Source organism: Enhydra lutris, unplaced genomic scaffold, assembly GCF_002288905.1.
Source record: "Enhydra lutris kenyoni isolate GAN:26980312 unplaced genomic scaffold, ASM228890v2 scaffoldscaffold48, whole genome shotgun sequence".
In the NCBI taxonomy this organism is placed as follows: Eukaryota; Metazoa; Chordata; class Mammalia; order Carnivora; family Mustelidae; genus Enhydra; species Enhydra lutris.
Window position 1 is genome coordinate 16,639,683 of NW_019154132.1, and position 21,756 is coordinate 16,661,438.

The 21,756-nt window shown below is 43.7% G+C and overlaps 1 protein-coding gene across 1 annotated transcript in view; it reads left to right on the forward strand.

Moving 5' to 3' along the window:
• The window catches only part of LOC111156708 (cyclase associated actin cytoskeleton regulatory protein 2), a 132,745-nt gene that overhangs the window by 78,395 nt on the left and 32,594 nt on the right, over positions 1–21,756 (forward strand). The window contains exons 5-6 of the mRNA XM_022517746.1: positions 18,627–18,770; positions 19,095–19,180. Of these exons, the coding sequence (XP_022373454.1) occupies positions 18,627–18,770; positions 19,095–19,180 (230 nt within the window). The remainder of the gene's footprint in view (positions 1–18,626; positions 18,771–19,094; positions 19,181–21,756) is intronic.

Below are 21,756 nucleotides of genomic sequence, written 5' to 3' on the forward strand. Positions count from 1 at the left end.
GTCTGTGGTGTTCATGGGATCCAGCAGTTTCCCTTGATTTGATCAGCTGGAGACAGCTGCGTTTTTAAATAGCATCCCCCAGGAGGGAGCCTAGGAAGCCGCCTCCATTCTCCCTCTGGCCCCACTTCTCATTTTACCTCATCCGTCAGCTCAGTGGTTGAGCGCCTACTATGTGCCGGCTGCTTCCGAGATGGCAGAAAAGAGACAGAATCCATCCTGTCTGACATTCCTCTCAGATGTGTCCCCTTCTCCTGGTGGCCCCAGCCCCTGCCTTCCTCTGTCCTTTATCAGTACATTATAAGCGCCCCCTACTGGCCGTGCTGCATCCGCCTTGGCTCTGCCCTCACCAACCTCCCCCTCCCCCCAGCCTTGCTCTGAACCTCTCCTCCCTGTCAGGTCGGTTATTCCAAGCTTCCTGTTGGGGCCCTGCTCTGCCTAAAATCCTCCCAAGGATCTTCACAAAATCCGCGTTTCTCAGCTCCCCGTGTGGGGCTCCCTAGGAGCAGATCCCTCCTTGTGTGGCTGGACAGCCTCATCACCCCAAGGCCCCCACACGATTCGTGTTCCATGCCACCCAGGAAAATTTGCTGTTCCCTGCACACTGTGACTTTGTATGCCTCTGTTTTTGGTTTTGGGGTTTTTTGGTTTTGGAGGGGGGGTTGTTTTGTTTTTTGGGTTTGTTTGTTTTTGCCTGCTGTTCTCCCAGTCTTTAGAATGCCTTCACCCCTCACATTTCTTCTCATTCTTTTTTTTTTTTTAAGATTTATTTATTTTTTTATTTGACAGACAGAGATCACAAGCAGGCAGAGAGGCAGAGAGAGGGGGAAGCAGGCTCCTGCTGAGCAGAGACCCAGCTGGATCCTTGGACCCTGGGATTATAACCTGAGTTAAAGGCAGAAGCTTTAACCCACTGAGCCACCCAGGTGCCCCTCTTCTCATTCTTAAAGAATAAGCAAACATGGCCCTTCTGGATTGTCCCACCTGCCCCCCACCTGCCTCAGACCTGCTCCTCCCCACCCCCACCATGGACCACATCTCACTACATGTAACTGTGCATTCAAGGGACCATCTCACCCCTGTTAACAGTACGGTGGTGGGAATGTGTTCATTGAGGCAATTACTGCTAATTGTTAAGTGAATTTCATTCCCTTTTTTTTTTTAATTTTTTTTTTTTTAATTTATTTGACAGACAGAGATCACAAGTAGGCAGAGAGGCAGGCAGAGAGAGAGGAAGGAAAGCAGGCTCCCTGCTGAGCAGAGAGCCCGATGATGCTCGATTCCAGGACCCTGGGATCATGACCTGAGCTGAAAGCAGAAGCTTTAACCCACTGAGCCACCCAGGCGCCCCAATTTCATTCCCTTTTTAAAAAATCACTCTTGATACGGACCAACATTAACTTCAGAGATAAAATATGAAGTGTGCCTTGGTCTCAGTCTTGTCTGCTGAAACATGGGATAATAGTACTTCGCTTCAAAGTAATTACGAGAATGAGCCTCTATCAAGGCGGAAACCATAGTACGGGTCGCTCGGTGGCATCTCACTAAAGAGTAGCTCATGCTTGTCATCGGAGTTTGCACTCCGAGTTAGTGCAGTTGGTCTCAAATTATACCTTCCAGAAGTGTCAGGAGGAAGGCATTAATGACTACAGCACCTGTGGCTTCACATCTGTTCTCTGAGGCGACTAGCTTAAGAAGGGGCAGAGTCAGGACTAAAATCCAAGACTGACTCTGGTGCCAGTGGCGTGTGGGAACTCCACGGTCCGATGGGTCTGAAGCAAACGGGGCCTTCAGCCACTGGAGGTGGACCTCCATCCTCTGCCTGTGGCCCACTCCTGCAAACACAGGAAAACACAGGCGCCAGAAAGTCTAGAAATGACATTAATTCTAAAATTTATAAAACCGATGGCCATGAGAGAAATCATCTTAAAGAGAATGAGCAAGACAGTAACGACCTGTCAGCACTGACAGCAGTGAGTTCTCAGAGTCCGGCGTGACGTCAGCAGCTGAGAGGTGGTACTGTCACGCCTGGCTTTGAGTTTGGGTGGCTTCTCCCAACGACTATTCCTCTGTGCTCCCGAGATTGTCAGGGTGCCCCGTCTGTGCTCCAGCATGTGGAGTTGGTACCGGGCGCACAAGAGTCAGTTGCCTGGGAGGCTCCAGAAGAGAAGACCCCATCCAGGGGGCCTGTACTAGAAGCTCATCCTCTTGACGGCGTCTCGTGGGCACTGCACTCTCCGTCCTTTCACCAATCCTGAGGTTTAACTGAGCCACACCATTCTGTTAGGCCATCAGTGACCTACTGTTTCTTCAGTATCTGAAGTCCGTAAAATGTTCAGATGACTATGAAAATGGCAGCAACTCCCATGTTTCGGCTTCTGTGGTCTGTCCGATGTTCTACACACACTGTCTTATATGGGCATCATCAGAGCTTCACGGATGAGTCTTACTTACTCCTTTCCTAGAAGGATTCTGGGGCTCACAGAGGGGAGTTAACCCCAACTGGTGTGAAAGATGCGGTTCAAACCCAGATGTGTTCAGCTCCAAAGCCAGTGCTTTTTTCGTTATGCGTAATGACAAGCTTTGAGCGCCATATGTATCTGTGTTCAGATCCCACTTCTAGCCAGATGACTGTGAGCGAGTTGCTAAGTATTTATTGACCTTATTCCCTCATTCATAAAACAGGAATAATCATGCCAGCTTTTCCAAGTTTTTGTGGTGTTTTTTAAATGAGAGGTGGAATGCAGAGTACAGTGCCTAATCGATAGGAGGCAGTCAATAATTCGTGGTCTCCCCCCACCGAAACTGGTCTCCAGATGATGCTCACCACCAAGGTCTTCTGCAGACTTTTGTGGGGTTCCTAACATGGCCTCCTGATAAGGAGCAAGTCCCACTGGCTGTCTAGCTCAGCTGCTCTTGGCTTCAGCCTGTCCCTATCTTTATTCTAGAAGGAGCATTGAATGTGCAGGAAGGAAAGAAATATCCCAAAGAAAGAACCTTTCGTTTGCAGAAATTGCATTTTGTAGTTTGCAATGGGAATGTGTGATGTTGGAAAGAGAAATCTCCTAAAACCAACCAAGGGAAATGTTTGCATGTTTTCCCTCTCTATAAATGTACCAACATCTTATGATGTTGCCCAGTGGTACGGATACATGTATTCACATTTTAATTTTGCGCGTTGGGGGTCGCCCCAAAAAAAAACCCTGAGTATATTTAACATGATAAAGTAATGCTACAGACTAGAAGTCAGAAGGGCCCAGAGCTGACCAAATGTACTTCAATAACGAAAGTAATGACGATTGGTAACAGACCAGTGTTAACACAAGGTGGCTAAGCAAGTGGAACTATAACTCGCATATTCTATTCTGTAATGCTCATCAGTAGCAAGTGTGCTGTCCTCTACTGCGTGCCAAGGTCAAGGGTGTCTGGCATTGAAAGTGAACTGTAGCTTATGAGTGTAGCTCACGAGCAGCTGAAGTTAGGTTGGCCAGTCGGGTGGAGTGGGGGAGGGGCGGTGGCAACTTTTATCCCCTTCCAATTCCTGTTTTCTCCTCAATGATGTTTCATATTCCACTCTGATCGGCTGCTACCTTGTGAGCAACTGACTAGGACAAGCAGAATTAACCAGATTCTCGGTCATATATTTCAATCAGCCAAATATTCTCACCCAAGCCTTTTTACATTAATAAAACTCCCCAGCACCAGCCCCATCCCTTTTTATTGCTTTATTCCTTTTTTTCATAGTATGATCTGTTGATTACATGTATTTTTATGATCAGTTTACCCCTTTTTTTAATCTTTTTTTTTTAAGATTTTATTTATTTATTTGAGAGATAGAGAATGAGCATGAGAGGGGAGAGGTCAGAGGGAGAAGCAGACTCCCCGCTGAGCAGGGAGCCTGACGTGGGACTCGATCCCAGGACTCCAGGATCATGACCCGAGCTGAAGGCAGTCACTTAACCAACTGAGCGACCCAGGAGCCCAGTTTACTACTTATAAACCTAGAGGAAGTTTTTCTTGTCCACTAATGTATTCCGAATAGCTAGGATTATTACTGGCACGTATCAGGGGCTTGAGATATATTTTAATGGATAATAAGGACAAAAAAGCTTGATAAGGTCAAGATGGATGCCATGCAAGAAAAAGCTTATAAAGGAAAACAGAGGAAGAAGACATGAAAGAAAATATCTGATAATTTTGTTCACTTTTGAATAAAAAAAACACATATCAAAACAGGATAAACTATTGCCACCTTAGGTAGATACATTTATTTCTACTATCCAGATCACATCTCGCGTCTCAGAGGTTCATTTTTACTTACTACTTTAGCATTAATTTGTCTGTTCATTCATAATGTGACGAGCGCTGTGGCATAAAAATGTGAGGGGTGCCTGGCTGGCTCAGTTGGTCGAGGGTGCACCTGTTGATCTCAGGGTTGTGAGATCAAGCCCCATGTTGGGTGCTGAGACTACTTAAAAATAAAATCTTAAAAAAAAAAAAAAGCAAGTTAGATCATCAGCACACACTCATACAACATGATTGGGTCGGCCCCCAAATCAGCCATATTTAACAGTAGGTCTCCATACATTACTTTGATTAGTTAAAATACAGTACAGGGGCGCCTGGGTGGCTCAGTGGGTTAAAGCCTCTGCCTTTGGCTCAGGTCATGATCCCAGGGTCCTGGGATCGAGCCCCACATCGGGCTCTCTGCGCAGCAGGGAGCTTGCTTCCCTTCCTCTCTCTCTGCCTGCCTCTCTGCCTACTTGTGATCTCTGTCAAATAAATAAATAAAATCTTAAGTAAATAAATAAATAAAATACGGTAGAGATGCAGCCAAGTCCAAAGGTTTAATCTCTCTGTGGGCCAGCTAGTTTCAGGATATAATGAGTAATTGACCTGGGAAATTAATAATCTTACCACCAACCACAGAGTGTACCCATTATCCAGGCTAATTGTGTCACAAACATTTGCTCCTGGTCAGAGTGGATGACTGAGCACAAGCCATCACCACGAGAGAAAATGGCACAGAGCTCACCTCCTGCTGATTGTGAACCAAGGGCACCATCCTTGTATCTGAGCAGCAGCACAGTTATACCCTGTGTTGCACTGACTTGAGATGGAAGGACATGCTTCCAACCAAAGGCAAGCTGAAGAATGGAAAGCAGAAGAGGATCAAGCTTGGGAGTGGGGAAGGGAGTTAAGGACATCAAGAGCCACTTTGCAGACCTATCAGTGAATTGTGGCCCCTTGGAAAGCATGGTTAAGGGTAGACTAAACAGTGTGTTAGATTTGAACTTCGGGTCTTCCTCCTAACATCTTTTCCTTCTCAGTGTCTGCTTCTCAAGTGACCACAACGTCAGGTCAAAAACCAGGTCAAAAACCAAGGAGTTATTCTTGACTCCTTCTGTGCTCGGGTAGCCCACATCCCTCCCGGAATCTAGTTCTCACAGTCTCCCCTACAGTCACCCTGGCCCCAGCTGCTTCCATCTCTCATCCACACTGCTGCAAAGCCTCAAATATGATCTCCCTGCTCCCGCCTTCCCCAACCCTCCCGCCTTCTATTCTCAGCACAGCGGCCAGAGTGATCCTTAGAAAAGAAAATCACATCATGTCATCCCTCCGCTCAAAACTCTGGTGATTTCCACTTCATTCGGGATAGAAGCCAGAGTCCTTTCAACAGCCTGTGTGAATTGCTCCCCTGCGCCCCACTATTTCCTCTTTGACCTCTTGCCCCACCCCTTCCTCCCACTCCTTCCAGCTCCACTGGTCCGCTGGCTGTTTCTTGAACACCGCAGACACATTCCAGCCTCGGGACCCCCACAGTGGTGGTTTCCTCTTGCGACAGTTGTATCTGCTTCCCCCGGACAGCCCCATGGCTCATGACTCCTACAAGTATTTATTCAAATGTCACCTTCCTCATGAGACCAACTCTGGTCACCCTATTTTATTTTCTTTTAAATTTTTTTAAAGATTTTATTTATTTGAGAGAGAGAGAGAGAGTGCAAGCACAAGGTCGGGAGAGGGGGGGAGCAGCAGGCAGAGGAAGAAGCAGACTCCCTGGTGAACAAGAAGCCGGCCTTGGGGCTCCAATCCCAGGACCCTGAGATCCTAACCTGAGCCGAAGGCAGTCGCTTAACTTCTGAATCACCCAGGCACCCCGGCAGTCCTATTTTAGACTGAAACTCATCTTCACGTGTATTTCTGATCCCCCTGACTTGACTCCAATTTTTTCCCCAGCAGCTTTTAATACCTAACATGCTATATAATTTAGTCATTTATTACTCTTTGTTCTTACTGATACTTTCTCTGATCATCCTTAATCAGAAGTCTGCTTCCCACAGAGTATATTTGCCCCCTGCAGGGCTTACTGTTGTCTGTCTCCTCTCGTCATGGTTAATTGTATATGTCAGCTTCACTAGGCCATAGGATTCCCAGATATTCGGTCAAACATTATTCTAGCTGTTTCTGTGAGGGTGTTTTTGGATGAGATTAACATGTAAATCAGTAGGTTGAATAAAGCACCCTAGTGTGGGTGGGCCCCATCCATGAGTTGAAGGCTTAAATGGAACAAAAATCGTGACCCTCTCCTGAGTAAGGAAGAATTCCCCCTGTCTGCCTTCAAACTGGGACATCAGCTTTTCTCTGCCTTTGGACTCGAACTTAACATGAGCTCTTCTGTCTCAAGCCTGCTGGCCTTCAGACTGGAACTGTGCCATGAGTCCTTCTGGGTCTCTGGCCTGCCAGCCCACCCTGCAGATCCTGGGACTTGTCAGCCTCCAAAATTGTGTGAGCCAGTTCCTTCCCCACCCCACTTGAACAAAAGAGGGCAGGGACAGAAAAGTCTCTGTATCGTTTGCTGCTGCAAATGCTCCGTTGTATCTACTGCCCCACCCCAACATGTCTGACCAGCCCTAGCACGTAGAGGGCACTCCTCATACATTTGTTGAATAAATGAAGAAACAAACACATAACAAGGGGACTCTCTCTAGAAGTATAATGAATACAATCATCTCCGTATCTCCTGGTGAAGATCTATGGGCTTTATACCTTCCAACTGAATCAAAGATAAAAGAATGGTCTTCCTAGCTTTGCGCAGTGGCAGTATCATAGCCAATGAGGTTTATCCGAGGCGCGATTATTGCTAATTGAAAAGAATGGTTTTCCTGCATATGTTTCATAGAAAGCCATCCTGGCTGTATAGTTTCATGCTAGCTTCACACACTGTTGGCTACACTTTCCCTTGGGGGTCAGTGTGAAAAAACAGGCACAGCAATCTCCAAGCACGGGTAAGACTGAACCCAGGAGATCTGTGGCATAAGGAAACCTTAAATCAGGAAAAGCTCTGGGACTTCTCTGGGCGTGGAAGTAGCCAGAAACCTGTCCTGGATACCAAGAAGCTTCCCATGGCCGTGGAGCTGCACAGGGAGAAAAGACAGCTCGAGACATGAAGACCAGAAGCAAATGTCATTCGCCATCATTTTGCTCTGCAGAAGGAAAAGAATGCTTCTGTTTCTAAATAGTCTGCCTTTTCACACCATGGTTTCATGGGCAAGAGAAGAAAGAGGGAGAGACGATGAGGAGAAGGGAGAGGAATGAGACAGGTGGGAGCGATTAGAAGTGGGCGTGGGGCTGGTCAAAAAAAGACTGGCAGAGGGGATGGCAGTAGAAGACAGAAGCTCAGTGCAGAGGGGGCGGGCTGCATCAACAGCCCTCCCAGAGATTATTATAGCTCCGGAAGACGGGGTGTGTGTGTGTGTGTGTGTGTGTGTGTGTGTGTGTGTGTGTGTGTGTGAGAGAGAGAGAGAGAGAGAGAGAGAGAGCATGAGGGAGATGAGGAGAAGAGGCTTCTTCACCTCCATTAAATGCCCTGGAAAGTGTTTCCATGGTAATGAGCAAGGCTGACTGGAGAGGAGGGGACTGTGGATACCCAGTGAGCAGCCCCGCAGACTTCTGGGAGTCCTGCAAGCCTCCCACCCCGACTTCCTGGATCAGGATTTCCCACGCTGTGTCCCACAGAATATCAGATTCCCTAGAAAAGGGCATGGGGGAGAGCAAAGTTTCCGTGCGCCAAAAAAAAAAAAAAAAAGCTTTAGGAACATCAGGTTAAACAAAGCTAAATAGATTCCTTTAGTACCTCCTTTAGTATACCAAGATGAATCATGATGTGCCAAAAGGGGGATACCACATGCAGAATTCTCCCAACCTCCCTGGACCAAGAAGCACTGTTTGTGGGGAGCTGTTCCCCAAACTGGGGCCAGTGTTCTGTTGGATTCCCAGCGGGAAGCATAATTCTTGATAAAAGCAGACAGTAGAATCTTATGGAGATTGTGCTAATCTTAAAGAAAAAGCTGGTTTCTAATTAAGAATGATTGGAACTAAGCATCGGTAGCTTGATACAGTAATGGTTCACTTACCATATGGGTTACCTTAAGATTTCTTGGGTAGTTGTTGAAAGACTTTGCATCTCTTGAGTTTGAAATGGAAACGACGGGTTTATGTCATCTCAGCAACGTTCTGCATAAATGAATCTCAGGGAGATCTGGCCAGCCTTCTACCAGGGGCAACTTATCCAGGGGGAAGACAGTGACCCAGCAGATGCTGCTGACTGGGCTAGGATTTTTCACATAGAGCTTTGGTAGTTTAAACTGAGAGTTAGTGGCCCCGGGTGGCTCAGTCAGTTAAGCGTCAGGTTATGATCCCAGGGTCCTGGGATTGAGCCCCACATCAGGCTCCCTGCTCAGTGCTCTCTCTCATCAAATAAATAAATCTTTAAAAAAAAAAAGATACTTCAAAAACTGAGATTTATCATGGCAGAGTAGACCCAAGTGGTGACTGTATGGTGTTTGGCGTATAGTCAGTGCTCAGCAAATGTTGGTAGAAAAACTAATGGCAGTACAGTATTGTATGTTTATGTTTTTGTTTTTTGCATTTCAAAGAACGAATTTCTGGTCACCGTATATTTTAGATTTTATACAGCTGGTGAATTCTAACAGTTTTGGCGATTTTCTCCAGGTTTTATACCCCTTAGAGATTGTTGGTGAAGTCCCTGTGCTTTTAAGTAGAGCACAAAATGAGATCTGCTGTTCAGCATTGATGTTCAGTATCCTGTACAGTAAAATTATAGGTGATTACAAAAGTCGTCACTCTCAGAAGCCAGGTGATGCCTCCCCAGATAGGTTAAGAGCTGGTATCTTCTCAGCTGGGCCCATAAAATAAGACGAAAACATAACAAAGTGCAAGATGAGATCATTCCTGGTCACCCAGTCTACTCTCTCAAGCTTGTTGTGGATAACCAGCTTAGGTTGTTGCTTTTCAACTTAGTGTGTTTTTCTGGTTTCTCTCTGCCATGATATAGTATGTCATTGCCCATGGTTGACGCTCTACTTTCTTCTGGATCTCAAATAATCCAGCTAATCCCACATCCCTGCCATGAACCCAGCATTTTCGAGGAACCCATTTTGTCGAATCCGATCGAACAGGAGAGATACACTAGAGCTTCCTGGGTATCCCACGTTCGTTTTTCAGCCAGCACACCCATGCGTAAACGCAAAAGACATCTTTTCTCTGGCTCAACTGATCTCTTTTTGTACTACCAGTGAAAGAAAGACTACCTATCAGAACAGCTATAATGAAAACAATAAATCTCAACCTGAGGGAACAGTTAATGTTATAGCATTTTTTGTTTGGTTGGTTGTTTTGTTTTGCTGTTGTTTCCCTCTCCTGACTCCCACTGTTGCAGCGGGATTTGGGATATATAAGGTATTATAAGGACACAAGCTGTTGTGGGTCATTATGTAAACAGTGAGATTTCTACTCAACTCTGCTTTTCGTATGGCGTAGCTCCTCTTCTGAGACATGTCAAACACTGAGAGCTTAGCGAAAACTGTGGCCCGCCTATCATGTCAGCAGAACTGTGCTCTTGTTCTGATGAATCGATTGTAGGTTTTAAAGTGAAGACTGCTTCACCTACTGCACACAGAAACTAGAGATGATGAGAGCTAAGGCTCACACGCGTGAACAGTGCGAAAGACAGAAACTCTAAGTGGGGATTGACAATGTATCTATCGCCCAGTGTCAGTGGCCCTGAAATCGTAAATAAGGCTTTGAGTGTTAAAATATATAATTTAAAATATATTGGCAACAACAGTGTAAACTCTCACTTGTATTATTATCTGAACAGTAAAAAAAAATGACTTTGGAGAAGGCTCGTTAGCCAGGGATTTGCTGAATGCTTTGGCAGGAAAGACTTTACATTAAAAATGCCCAATTTGGGGGCACCTGGGTGGCTCAGTGGGTTAAGCCTCTGCCTTCAGCTCAGGTCATGATCTCAGGGTCCTGAGAGCAAGCCCCACATTGGGCTCCCTGCTTAGTGGGGAGCCTGCTTCCCCCTCTCTCTCTGCCTGCCTCTCTGCCTGCTTGTGATCTCTCTCTCTGTCAAATAAATAAATAAAATCTTTTTTTTTAAATGCCCAATTTGGGGTCGCCTGGGTGGCTCAGTTGGTTAAGCATCTGCCTTGGGTTCAGGTCATGATCCCAGGGTCCTGGGATGGGGCTCCGCATCGGGCTCCCTGCTCCACAGGGAGTCTGCTTCTCCCTCTGTTTGCCACCTCCTCTGCTTGTGCACTCTCTCTGTCAGATAAATAAATAAAATCTTTTTTAAAAATTCTAATTAAAAAATGCCCAATTTGTGGGAATGTAAATTGGTGCAGCCACTGAACAGTATGGAGGTTTCTCAAAAAATTAAAAATAGAACTACCATATGATCCAGCAATCCCACTTCTGGGTATTTTTCCAAAGGAAACGAAAACACTAATGTGAAGAGAAAGCTCCACCCCCGTGTTCATTGCAGCATTATTTACAATAGTCAAGGCTTGGAAACAGCCTGAGTGTCAGTCAGGACAGATGAGCAAATTGGAATCTGTATACAATGGAATATTATTCAGCCATAAACAGGAATGAAATTCTGACGTCTGTGACAACATGAATAGACCTTGAGCCCATATGCTAAGTGAAATAAATCAGGGAGAGAGAAATACCAGATGATCTCACTTATATGTAGAATCAAAAAACAAAACAAAACAAAACAAAAAAAACACACAAAACCGAAACAGGAAGCTCGTAGAGAAGACACACTGGGAGTTGCCAGTGGGGAGGGGAGGAGGGGGGCAAAACCAGTGAAGGGGATTAAAAGGTACAAACTTCCAGCTCTATTATAAGTAAGTCCTGAAAATGTAACAAACAGCATGGTGACTACAGTTAATAATACTGCATTGCATATTTGAATGTTGCTAGCAGAGTAATCTTAAAACCTCTCATCACAAGAAAAATATTTCGTAACTATATATGGTGATGGTTATGAACCAGACTTGGGGTGATTTTTTAGCAATATACAGAAGTATCAAATCATTGTTACACACCTGAAACTAATATAATGTTTCACGTCCACTATACCTCCGTTTAAAAAATGAGCAATTTGCAACCTCAAATGCACTGTTCTACCTTTATGAGAAAAATAGAAAGTTTGACATCAAGCTTCAGTGCCTTCCCTGGGGTTCAGTCTAAGTAGTTTGTCCCAGGCTCCAGAACTCTGCATTTGCAGCTGTTCCCCCAGCAAATGTCAGTAAAGGAATAGCATAGTGATGATCCTGGACCCTGATGCAAAAATTTTTAAAAGATTTTATTTATTTATTTATTTATTTATTTGAGAGAGAGACATGGAGAGAGAGAGCAGGGACACGGGGAGAGGGAGAAGCAGATTTCCCGGTGAGCAGGGAGCCCGACGTGGGACTCGATCCCAGGACTCTGGGATCATGACCTGAGCCGAAGGCAGGTGCTTAACGAACTCAGCCATCCAGGCTCCCCCCTATGCAATATTAAATTATGTTTCATATACATGGATGCCTCTCTTTTAGTCTCTATGCTATTATATATGTCTGAAATTGTTTTTAAAAAAAATTACTGAAAAAAGAAAGTGCTGTTGAGTATAATGGATGTTGACAGATTCACATTAAAAATTTAAGTAGGAGTTTTCAAACGTTGGAAGCTTCTCTCTTAGGTATCAGAACAATGCAACTCTCCGAAACCATTCATTCCCCCAAGGAGACCAAGTCTTTATGGTTTTACTCTTTAAAAATGATTTTTAAGAAATACAAGCAAAAAAGCCTTTGGGATTCTTAAGTATATTTTTAAAGAGAGTTTAGCAAACCCTAAAATGAGATATACATGTGGAATGTAAATCCTTATGAGCATATAAAAATATTTTCCAAGGAATTTGTCATGGTGCAATATAATGACAAATGACAATAATATAATGAAACTAACACGGTACCGGGTGGGTACATTTGTGGGCTTCGTGAGTTTTGTTTATTGAGGTTCACTCCTGTGACAGTTTTGCAGATGTTTTAAATGTACAAGTTGTCTTAAATGTACAGACGTTTCTAAAGTCTTTCCATGAGGTATATTCTTGAACCTCCAAAGTGTTCCTGGACAGTGGGAGAATTTTATGTAAGAGGAACATGAAAGGAAATGTCTATAATTGCACCAAAGCAGGTTAGGTCAAATTGATGTTTCTGAGAAAAAAATACTTGCTCCTAACTTAAAATGATGAAAACAATCACTTCATTTATTAGCACGTCCCAAATAAGTATATTTTTAGAAGCAAATACTGTTCCTGGTTTGGTTAACTTTTGCCTATTCTTCATCTGCATAATTCATTCTGGTAATTTCTGATGATGTTTTCCTGAAGCTGCTTTTCTCATAGGAAGGAAGAGGCCAAATACTTTTTGATATGTGTAAATTTAATAGTCCCTATTTAAAAAAAAAAAAAAAGATTTCATTTATTTATTTGAAAGAGATCACAAGCAGGCAGAGAGGCAGGCAGAGAGAGGGGGGAAGCAGGCTCCCTGCTGAGCAGAGAGCCCGATGCAGGGCTCCATCCCAGGACCCTGAGATCATGACCTGAGCTGAAGGCAGAGGCTTAACCCACTGAGCCACCCAGGCGCCCCCAATTTAATAGTCCCTATTAAAATTTTTTTCTATCACTGAAGGTACAAAAGTGGTTAATATGTTTTAAAACGTTTCCCTTCATCAGAGAAGAAATGCATGTATGGATTGAAAAATGTAGAATATATGAATAAGCCAATAAAATTAGATAAAAAATCTTTGTTACCTCTTTGATATATATCTTTCCATAAATATCTTCTGGGCTATAATTCATACACATGTAGAACCAACTGGTAAAACTCTGCACAAGAACACATTAGCCAGTAATAATGATTGATAATTGGCAGTATGGTTGGCTAAGAATTACTGTTTGGTGTGAGTTTTCTTGAATTTTAAATGTAAGTGGGATTCAAATAAAATCCAATTTTTTCTTTGATGCTGTTGAGTTTGCTTGAGTCATAACAGTAATGCTTTTGTAGTATTTACATTTAAAACATTCTTTCTAAAATTACAGAGTTCTCACAGTACTTGCCAAGAATATATATTAATGGGATTTTATTTGTTTTAATGCTTGCTTGTTTTAATTGAACTGCTTGAATTCAAGGACTGTTGTTTATGTTCTTAATAACCAGTGTTTTTAAAGTAAATTATTCTTATTTTTGAAGATATCTCTAATAAGCATATCTACCAGGAAAAAATAAACATTTAGCATGCTTTTTTTCATGTGGTGGAATTAATTATGTTTATTGTCACTTACGTTTTCCCATCTGGTTTTTTTTCCCAGTGTTTCACAAAGAGCATCTATATGTTTTATAATCCAAAAAAAAAAAATTATTTAAAAAGAAGTAACGATGGATTGATCCATTCTGTACCTGATGTAGAACCACATAAAAACCCTGGATTCCAGAAACAGGCTTATTTCCTTTCACTCAGTGACACTTCTTTGAGGTCAAAGTCCCAGAGTTTGCTCCATCCCTTACAAAACAGCATGCGTGGAAATTGGTTTTCCTTTTTGGGTAAAGTTTCTCCAGCGCTTGCTGATAAAGCTCTTTAATTTTACTTTCTGCAAAACAATTATTTCTGGAGCTAAACTGAGATGAAGCAGATAATGGGTCTCAATTCTTCAACCTTAAAGCAGACACTAGGGTCATAAGTAAAGACATGGAGTCTTGAAATGTTCTCTCCTTCTGTGGAAGCCCAGAGAACTGAGGGGAAGGGCAGGCAAGACTTTCCACTTACTCTTCCTTTGAGTCTTGCAAAATGGTTTCCTTTCTTTCTGAGGTCCTCCTTGCAGCACAGTAATTGCTAGATGTTTCTGAGGGGCCATCGCCAGGACATCCATTTAAAAAAAAAAAAAAACAGGACGCCTGGTAAATGTATCTCCTCCTGTGAGTGGAAAGCCCTTTTGCAGTGCTGATTGACATCTGCCTTTCAACCTGTATCTATCAAGTGTGCCTGATACAGGCTCACTCCCCAAACAGGTGGAAATACCTCTAACTAATCACCTCTCCTGTTTGCATTTCCTCTGACATCCTGGCATGATCAGCCTTGACAGAAATCACACCATCACCCGAATTTTCTCTCCGTGTTTGATTCCAGCTGTGAAAGTTCAGGATGAGCTGGAGAATGTAAGCCCAGTTTGAAGTAGGGGAGAAATCTACTGGCACAGAATTAAAGCTATACTGTTTATTGAGGTTGTGCCAATAGCCGTCGTACTTAGCTCTCTGAGCCTGGCTTTTTTCCTTTCCTTTTCTTTCTTTCTTTCTTTTTTTTTTTTTTCTTTTTAATGAGGACAATTCTTCGAGCAATTCCCAAACGAAGGCACAAGAAAACTTTCTCAATCTTTATGATGCTTTCATCAGATAAGCAATATAAAATATCTTCCAGAATACCCTGTCTCCTCAGACCTTAGAGTTTGTTCTTGGGATGTTGGAGATAAACGAAGATGGCCTTAATAAATCTATCTAACATTGTAAATACAGTGTTTCTGGTTATTTTTCCCCTTGAGGCAATAAGCCAGTTATCACCAATGATTCAGATATTCTGGCCTTTCTCAAAATTGTCACTGCAGCAAGAATATCATAACTTAGCAAACTGTTAGACAAAATCAGAATAATGCTTTTTAGTAGTTATGCCATAAATAAAAATCATCTGCCTTCTGGAAGTACCTATAACACACCTTCAAACGGGTATTGAATTTGGACTAAAAAGAAGCCCTTGAAGAGGGAAATGTTGCCCTTCTCAAAATGGATTTCCAGGGGCACCTGCCTGGCTCACTCGATAGAGTGTGCAACTGTTGATCTTGAAGTTGTGAGTTGGAGCCCCACGTTGGGGGTAGTGTGTACTTAATTTTTAAAATGTTGTAATAAATAAATAAAAAGTGAAATTCCAAGGAGAGCATTCAAACCTGACTTTGGGCAGCCATTAAGAAGGAAACATGGAAGAGTTGTGTTTGGGCAGGAAATGTTTGGGAAGGGGTTGTTTCATGGAAAGGTTTGTTTGCTGTTGAGGATTCAGAGTACCTGCTCTCCTCTCCTGTAGAGCCGTTATCCCCTTACACTAGTTTGCTAGAACTGCCAGAATGAAGTACCACAGACTGGGTGGCTTAAACAATAGAAATTTACTTTCTCCCACTTCTGGAAGCTGGAAGTGGGAAATCAAGATGGCGGTTGATTTCTTCTAAAGCTTCTCTCCTCAGCTTATGGAAGGCGGGCATCTCCCTGTGTATTCTCATGATCTTCCCTCATACACGTCTGTGTCCTTTTGGGTTAGGGTCCACCCTAGTGACCTCATTTTAACTTAATTACCTCTTTTAAGACCTTACCTCCAGGAGTGCCTGGATGGCTCAGTGCGTTAAGCCTCTGCCTTCGGCTCAGGTCATGATCTCGGGGTTCTGGGATCAAGCCCCGCATCAGGCTCTCTGCTCAGCGGGTAGCCTGCCCCACCCCCCGCCCGCCTCTCTGCCTGCTTGTGATCACTCTGTCAAATAAGTAAATAAAATCTTTAAAAAAAAAAAAAAAAAAAAAGACCTTACCTCCAAATACAGACATGTCCTGAAGTACCGGGGTTAGGACTTAAACATCTGGATTTGTGAAGGACACAGTTCAGCCACTAACAACTCTGAGTCAGGGTCTCCCTGCCAAACCGATAAGATCTTTTCTTTCGAATGGTTCTAAGGGTAAGCAAGAAAGCAGAAAGGTATTCTTGAATTTTCCACAAGACCTGGCTAGCTTCTGCAACAACCTTTTTTGTTTTTCTCCTCCTTCAACATGGACAAATTTAAAAAGTGCATATCCCAGCTAGGAAATCTCTCTCCCTGTGTTTGCATATAAGTGATAGGAAGGAGCTGGTCAGTGAATCTGGTCAGTCAGAGGCTTCACTGGCAGATACCCTAAGATCACCCCCCATCCCGTTTGCTGAGCACCCAACTCTGTACCAGGTGCTGACGTGTCCTCTCATTTACTTCTAACAGTCTTGTGAAGTAGGGACCATTCCCAAGACTGTTTTGCAGAGGAGATCATGGAATCACATGTGTGGAAAGGCCTAAAACCCTGGCCAGCAAGGACTTGAACCCCAGTAGTCTCATTCCAGACCTGAGCCCTTAATATCTTCACAATACCTTTCCCTAGTCTTGCTGGCAGAGAAGAAACTTGTGTTTGGGGAGCGAACCATATTTTTCTGAGCACCCAATGCAGAGAATTTTCTCGGGGCTTCTTAGAAGACCTGGGTTCCAGCTTCAGCTCAGCCAACGCTTGCTAGCTAATCTTGTCTCCTAGTTATGTGAGATTGGGGAATTGGATTTGATCCATGCTTCTGAAACTTTCAGACTGAAATTCATAATGAGAAATACATTGTACTGTGTGGTTCAGTACACACATGCACACACACCAGTACACTCATACACACACATGGCCACATACCCATGCAAACAGACCAGTACACACGCATACATGTGTGGGCCGTGTAACTGAGACAACTGTTCACGAATCATGCACCCACGTGAAATACATGTGAACGACCCTCTGGTCGTTTCTTTTCTCTTTCAGTTACTTTTGGAAACACTGATTCTGACCTACTTGAATGGGTTGGTCAAAAGCTGAATTAGATGACCCGGTTTGGATTCCATAATCCTAAAACCCTGTTAGCCTAGGTGGATATTTCTTGGGAGCCTCTCATCTTGAATGCACAGACATTATTTGAGTGTTACCTATTAGAGAGAGGACAGCCCTTTTGCCTCCAGTCTGAGCGAATTGCATGATAGTAATAATAATCATATCCATTTACTGTGTACCTCCCATGTGCCAGAGGCTTAAAATGCTGTATCTCCTGTAGCTAGGGGAGTCTGTAAGTCTCTGACTTACAGATGAGGAGACCAAGACTCAGATTAAGGAATTTGATCAAGGTCGTTTAGGTAGTAAGTGGCAGAGCTGAGATTTGAACTGATGTCATTCTAATTCCAAAGCCCTTACATGCATTTCTTATGAGGAAGGGGGAAAGAAGGAAAGTGAGGTCTGGAAACGGCTATGGCTGAAAGCGATTTCTTCCCTAATGGTCTGCTGTCCCTTGCAGAAACAACTGTCTTGGGGGTCCTAAGCCACCACCATGGCAGTGATTAAAATCTGCACCTGGGGAACGTTTCCCAGCACGCCCCCCCCCCAGGCCACCTCCAGACCACTTAAGTCACAGTCTCGGGGGGTGGAACCCAGGCCTCTGTTTTTCAAAGCTCTCAGGTAATTTCAGCGTGTGGCCGAGGTTGAAAACCTTTGCTCTGAATTCTCAGTTAAAGATAGGAAGGAGTTTTAAGGGCTTTTCCACTTTTCTTCCTGCAAATGAGATTTAGTAAAATATTACCAGAACGTCTTCAGTGACTTTTACGAAGCTGAAGTACAGGCCGTTTCTAGTTCTTTGGAGCACATTTAAAAAAAAAAAAAAAAAAAAATCAGGTAACCTTGTATCTACTTCAAAACCAAAGTAGAGCTTGCTAGAGGGATGGATGGGGAGGTGTTCCAGTCACCTCCTTACCTCAACTCACATAATTTTGAAAATTGTTTTTACATGACTAAGGAAGTTAGTTTTTTAATTAATTAATCAGAAGCCAGAGTAACCAGTGGTCGTTGGCCAAGTTCATGGGGCACAATGTAGAAAGCCAAACCAGACCCAGGTTACTAAATATTATAAGCAAATCCATTTTCTTAAAAAGAGCCCCTTGGAAGATTTTCAGTTTTTCACATGGATTACAGGATCTGTGGTCAAACGGAGGACCCTCCCTCACATCGGTGCCCACAGGAACAAGAACACACCTTTCGACTAACCTCTCACCCACCCTGGTTTTAGACCTGTGTCATTCCAGCATGTGATCTGTGCACCTCATTTGGAAATATGACCGACCATGCTCCGTGTCCCTGTGGTCCCTCCCGGATTCTTTAAAACAGGGGCTGTCTCATAGGGCTGGGTTTCGTCCATGTCTCCAGAGGACAGTTGTAATAATGTTAAAAATATGCACATTTTCGTACTTCTGAGAATGAAAATACAGTATTCCCCCTAACAACAACAACAACAGCCCGTCCTACTCTGGAAGCCCCTGACAGATAGATGACAGGTCCCAGGCACTCCTGCTGAGGCCATGCTGGGTAGACGCCCTAGCTTCTGTTCTGCCCTTAGTCACAGTACTCAATGTTTGCTTGCAGAAGGACGTGGCTGCGCTTCTGAAACCGATATCAGAAAAGATTCAGGAAATCCAGACTTTCCGAGAGAGAAACCGGGGGAGTAAAATGTTCAATCATCTCTCAGCCGTCAGCGAAAGCATCCCTGCCCTCGGCTGGATAGCTGTGGTGAGTCCGTCCGCAGGGAATGGCACCCCATTCCAAAGCAGTGTTTCGGAGAACTTCTAGCTACCTTCGGGCTCCTTCTGTCTGTTACACTGCAGGGAAATCCTCTCAGGGTGAATGCCCCAGACCTTTCTTACCATGTTTACAGTTCAGGACTTTGTGTTCTGAGATGTGGAAATGTCTCACCCTCCTCTTTACAGAGCAAAATGTTTGCCTCCTGACTTTCACTTAATATTTCCATGGCTTTTCTTCATCTTGAAGGCATGTTCTTTCTTATCCTATTTTTCTTTTTCCTTCTATGCTTGGGTGATGGTCCTGTTCTCTCAGTCCCCTAAGCCCGGTCCTTATGTCAAGGAGATGAATGACGCCGCCACCTTTTACACTAACAGGGTCCTAAAGGACTACAAACACAGGTACGTACCTTCCTTTACTAGCCAAATTTTCAGGTGCTTGCTTGTCATACGTTTGTCCCAAAGCTTCATGTAGTTCACCCCTGATTCCTTTCAAAGGTGAGTTTTTGGCAAATGTTAAGGAAATATCCCATCTTTGCAGCTAAAGCCAAGTGGGAAGTGAGGTCCGTTATCCAGATAACGTATGTGCGTTAGAAAGTCTGGCTCAGTTCCCTTGTGATGATAAACTCCCTACTTGAGTCCGTGTTGCCCCATATGTGTTTCCGCAACAGCCAGAGAGCTCTGTGATGGCTCGTGAGGGACCCGCCCTAGAGGGTCACAACTCTTTATGCTGCCCAAGACAGAACTGGTGAGTGCAGAGAGAAGGAAGGAGAAATCAGGAAATGAAGTGTAAATGAGCAGCAGAAAGGAGATGTGACAATTAACCAGGCCACTGGAAGGGAGACCAGCGAGTACTTTAAGACAAAATACGATTGGGGGGCGCCTGGGTGGCTCAGTGGGTTAAAGCCTCTGCCTTCGGCTCAGGTCATGGTCCTAGTGTCCTGGGATCGAGCCCCACATCGGGCTCTGTGCTCTGCAGGGAGCCTGCTTCCACCTCTCTCTATCTGTCTGCTTCTCTGCCTACTTGTGATCTCTGTCTGTCAAATAAATAAATAAAATCTTAAAAAAAAAAAAAGACAAAATACGATTGGGGTGGACAGAGAGACGTCTATAAAAAAAAGCAGTGCAGATGAGTCCAAAGCACGCTGGAGAACCAGCTTAAAAAGACATCGCATTCTGCAGTACGAATAATAGATCCTAGAGACACTTAAACTGGTGTTGGAATGGAAAATGGGATCGAGTAGAGACCTATGCTTTGTCTCTCAACTACTCAGGGGATGTCATGGGATTTCTTCCCCTCTCCTACGTAATGTCATGGCTGGCCCTGTGAACACTTAGCTAAATGTGATGTGGCTGATGGCTAGTCATTCTGGGCAGGAATGGGACAAAAATAAAAGCAATAAAGTTCCATCCTCTGGGTGCCAGGCTCAAGAGTGGATCCCCCTTTGAGCCCTTGGGTGGTAGAAGCGGAAGTGCTCCTCATCCAGCAAGTGCACGGGCTCCTGCATCTCACTCGCTGGCCCAGGTTGAAGGAAACTTGAGGGCCAGGTCATTGACCAATATTACATATTCAAAATTTTGCATAACTATTTCTCTTTTAGGTTATGTTTTATTTTATTTTTTTTAAGATTTATTTATTTGACAGAGATCACAAGTAGGCAGAGGCAGACAGAGAGAGATGGGGGAAAGCAGGATCCCCACTGAGCAGAGAGCCCGATGCAGGACTTGATCCCAGGACCCTGAAATCATGACCTGAGCCGAAGGCAGAGGCTTAACCCACTGAGCCACCCAGGCGCCCCTAGGTTATGTTTTATTTTAATAAACACAGAGTAGATGTGAAAGAATATTTGTAAAATATAGAAAGGATACCGTTGAAATGCAAAAAGACTTCTATGCCCACCACTCAGTTTAAGAAATATGTACAGATATTTTTTACTGCCAAAAGCAGACACACTCAGCAGTTCTACTCCCAGGTGTATTTCCAAAAGAAATGAAACATGTTCACACAAAACCTTGGACACAAATGTTCGTAGCAGCTTTATTTATGATAGCCAAAAAGTGGAAACAATCCAACTGTTAGTCAATGGCAACAGATAGATAAAATGTATATCCATAAAATGGTATGTTATTCAGTCATTAAGAAAATGAAGTATTGATACAAGAGCAACATGGATGCACCTTAAAATATCCTAAGTGAAAGAAGTCAGATGCAAAAAAAACAAAAAAAAACAAAAAAAACCCACATATTGAATGATTTCATTTATACGAAATTCCAGAACAGGCAAATCCAGAGAGACAGAAAGTAGCTTAGCACCTGTCTGGGGCTGGGAAAGTTTGGGGAAAATGTGGAGTAACAGCTAATGGATATGAGATTTCTTTTTTTGAGGTAATATAATGTTGTAAGATTGACCGGTGATGGTTGTTTGATTCTGTTGACCTAATCTATTGGATTATACACCTTAAATGGGTGAATTGTATGGGATTTGAATTATATCTCAATAAAGCTATTATTAAAACAAACAAACAACAACAACCAAAAAAAAAAACCCACAGCCACAGTGCTGAGCTCCTCTCCTAGAATTCAGTCATTCTGTGTTTGGGAAACAGGTGTTTGGGCAGTTGTGCCCAGCGCTACAACTCCGTGTTGAGTTAGGGACTGGGTGTTCCCTGTTTGTAGGAAACCTTCCCCTTGCAACAGCACCCTCCTTACCACTCTAAAATTCTCTAATTTCATGACTCTCTTGGCCAAATAATTCAGTCAGATTATTAGAAAACCAGCCAAAGGACTTTTTTTTTTTTCTAATGCCATTCTCCTTTCTGAAAGCACATTGCTTTTCATTTTGCGTCACAAACAGTACAGAAGGAAATGGCCTCCCTCCACGTTCATCTCCCTGTTGGAGATCACGAGAGGACGCATGGCCTGAATTGCTGGGTCCGCTCCCAGTGGTCCTCTCTGCCCCACACCTGAAGCTCAGGGA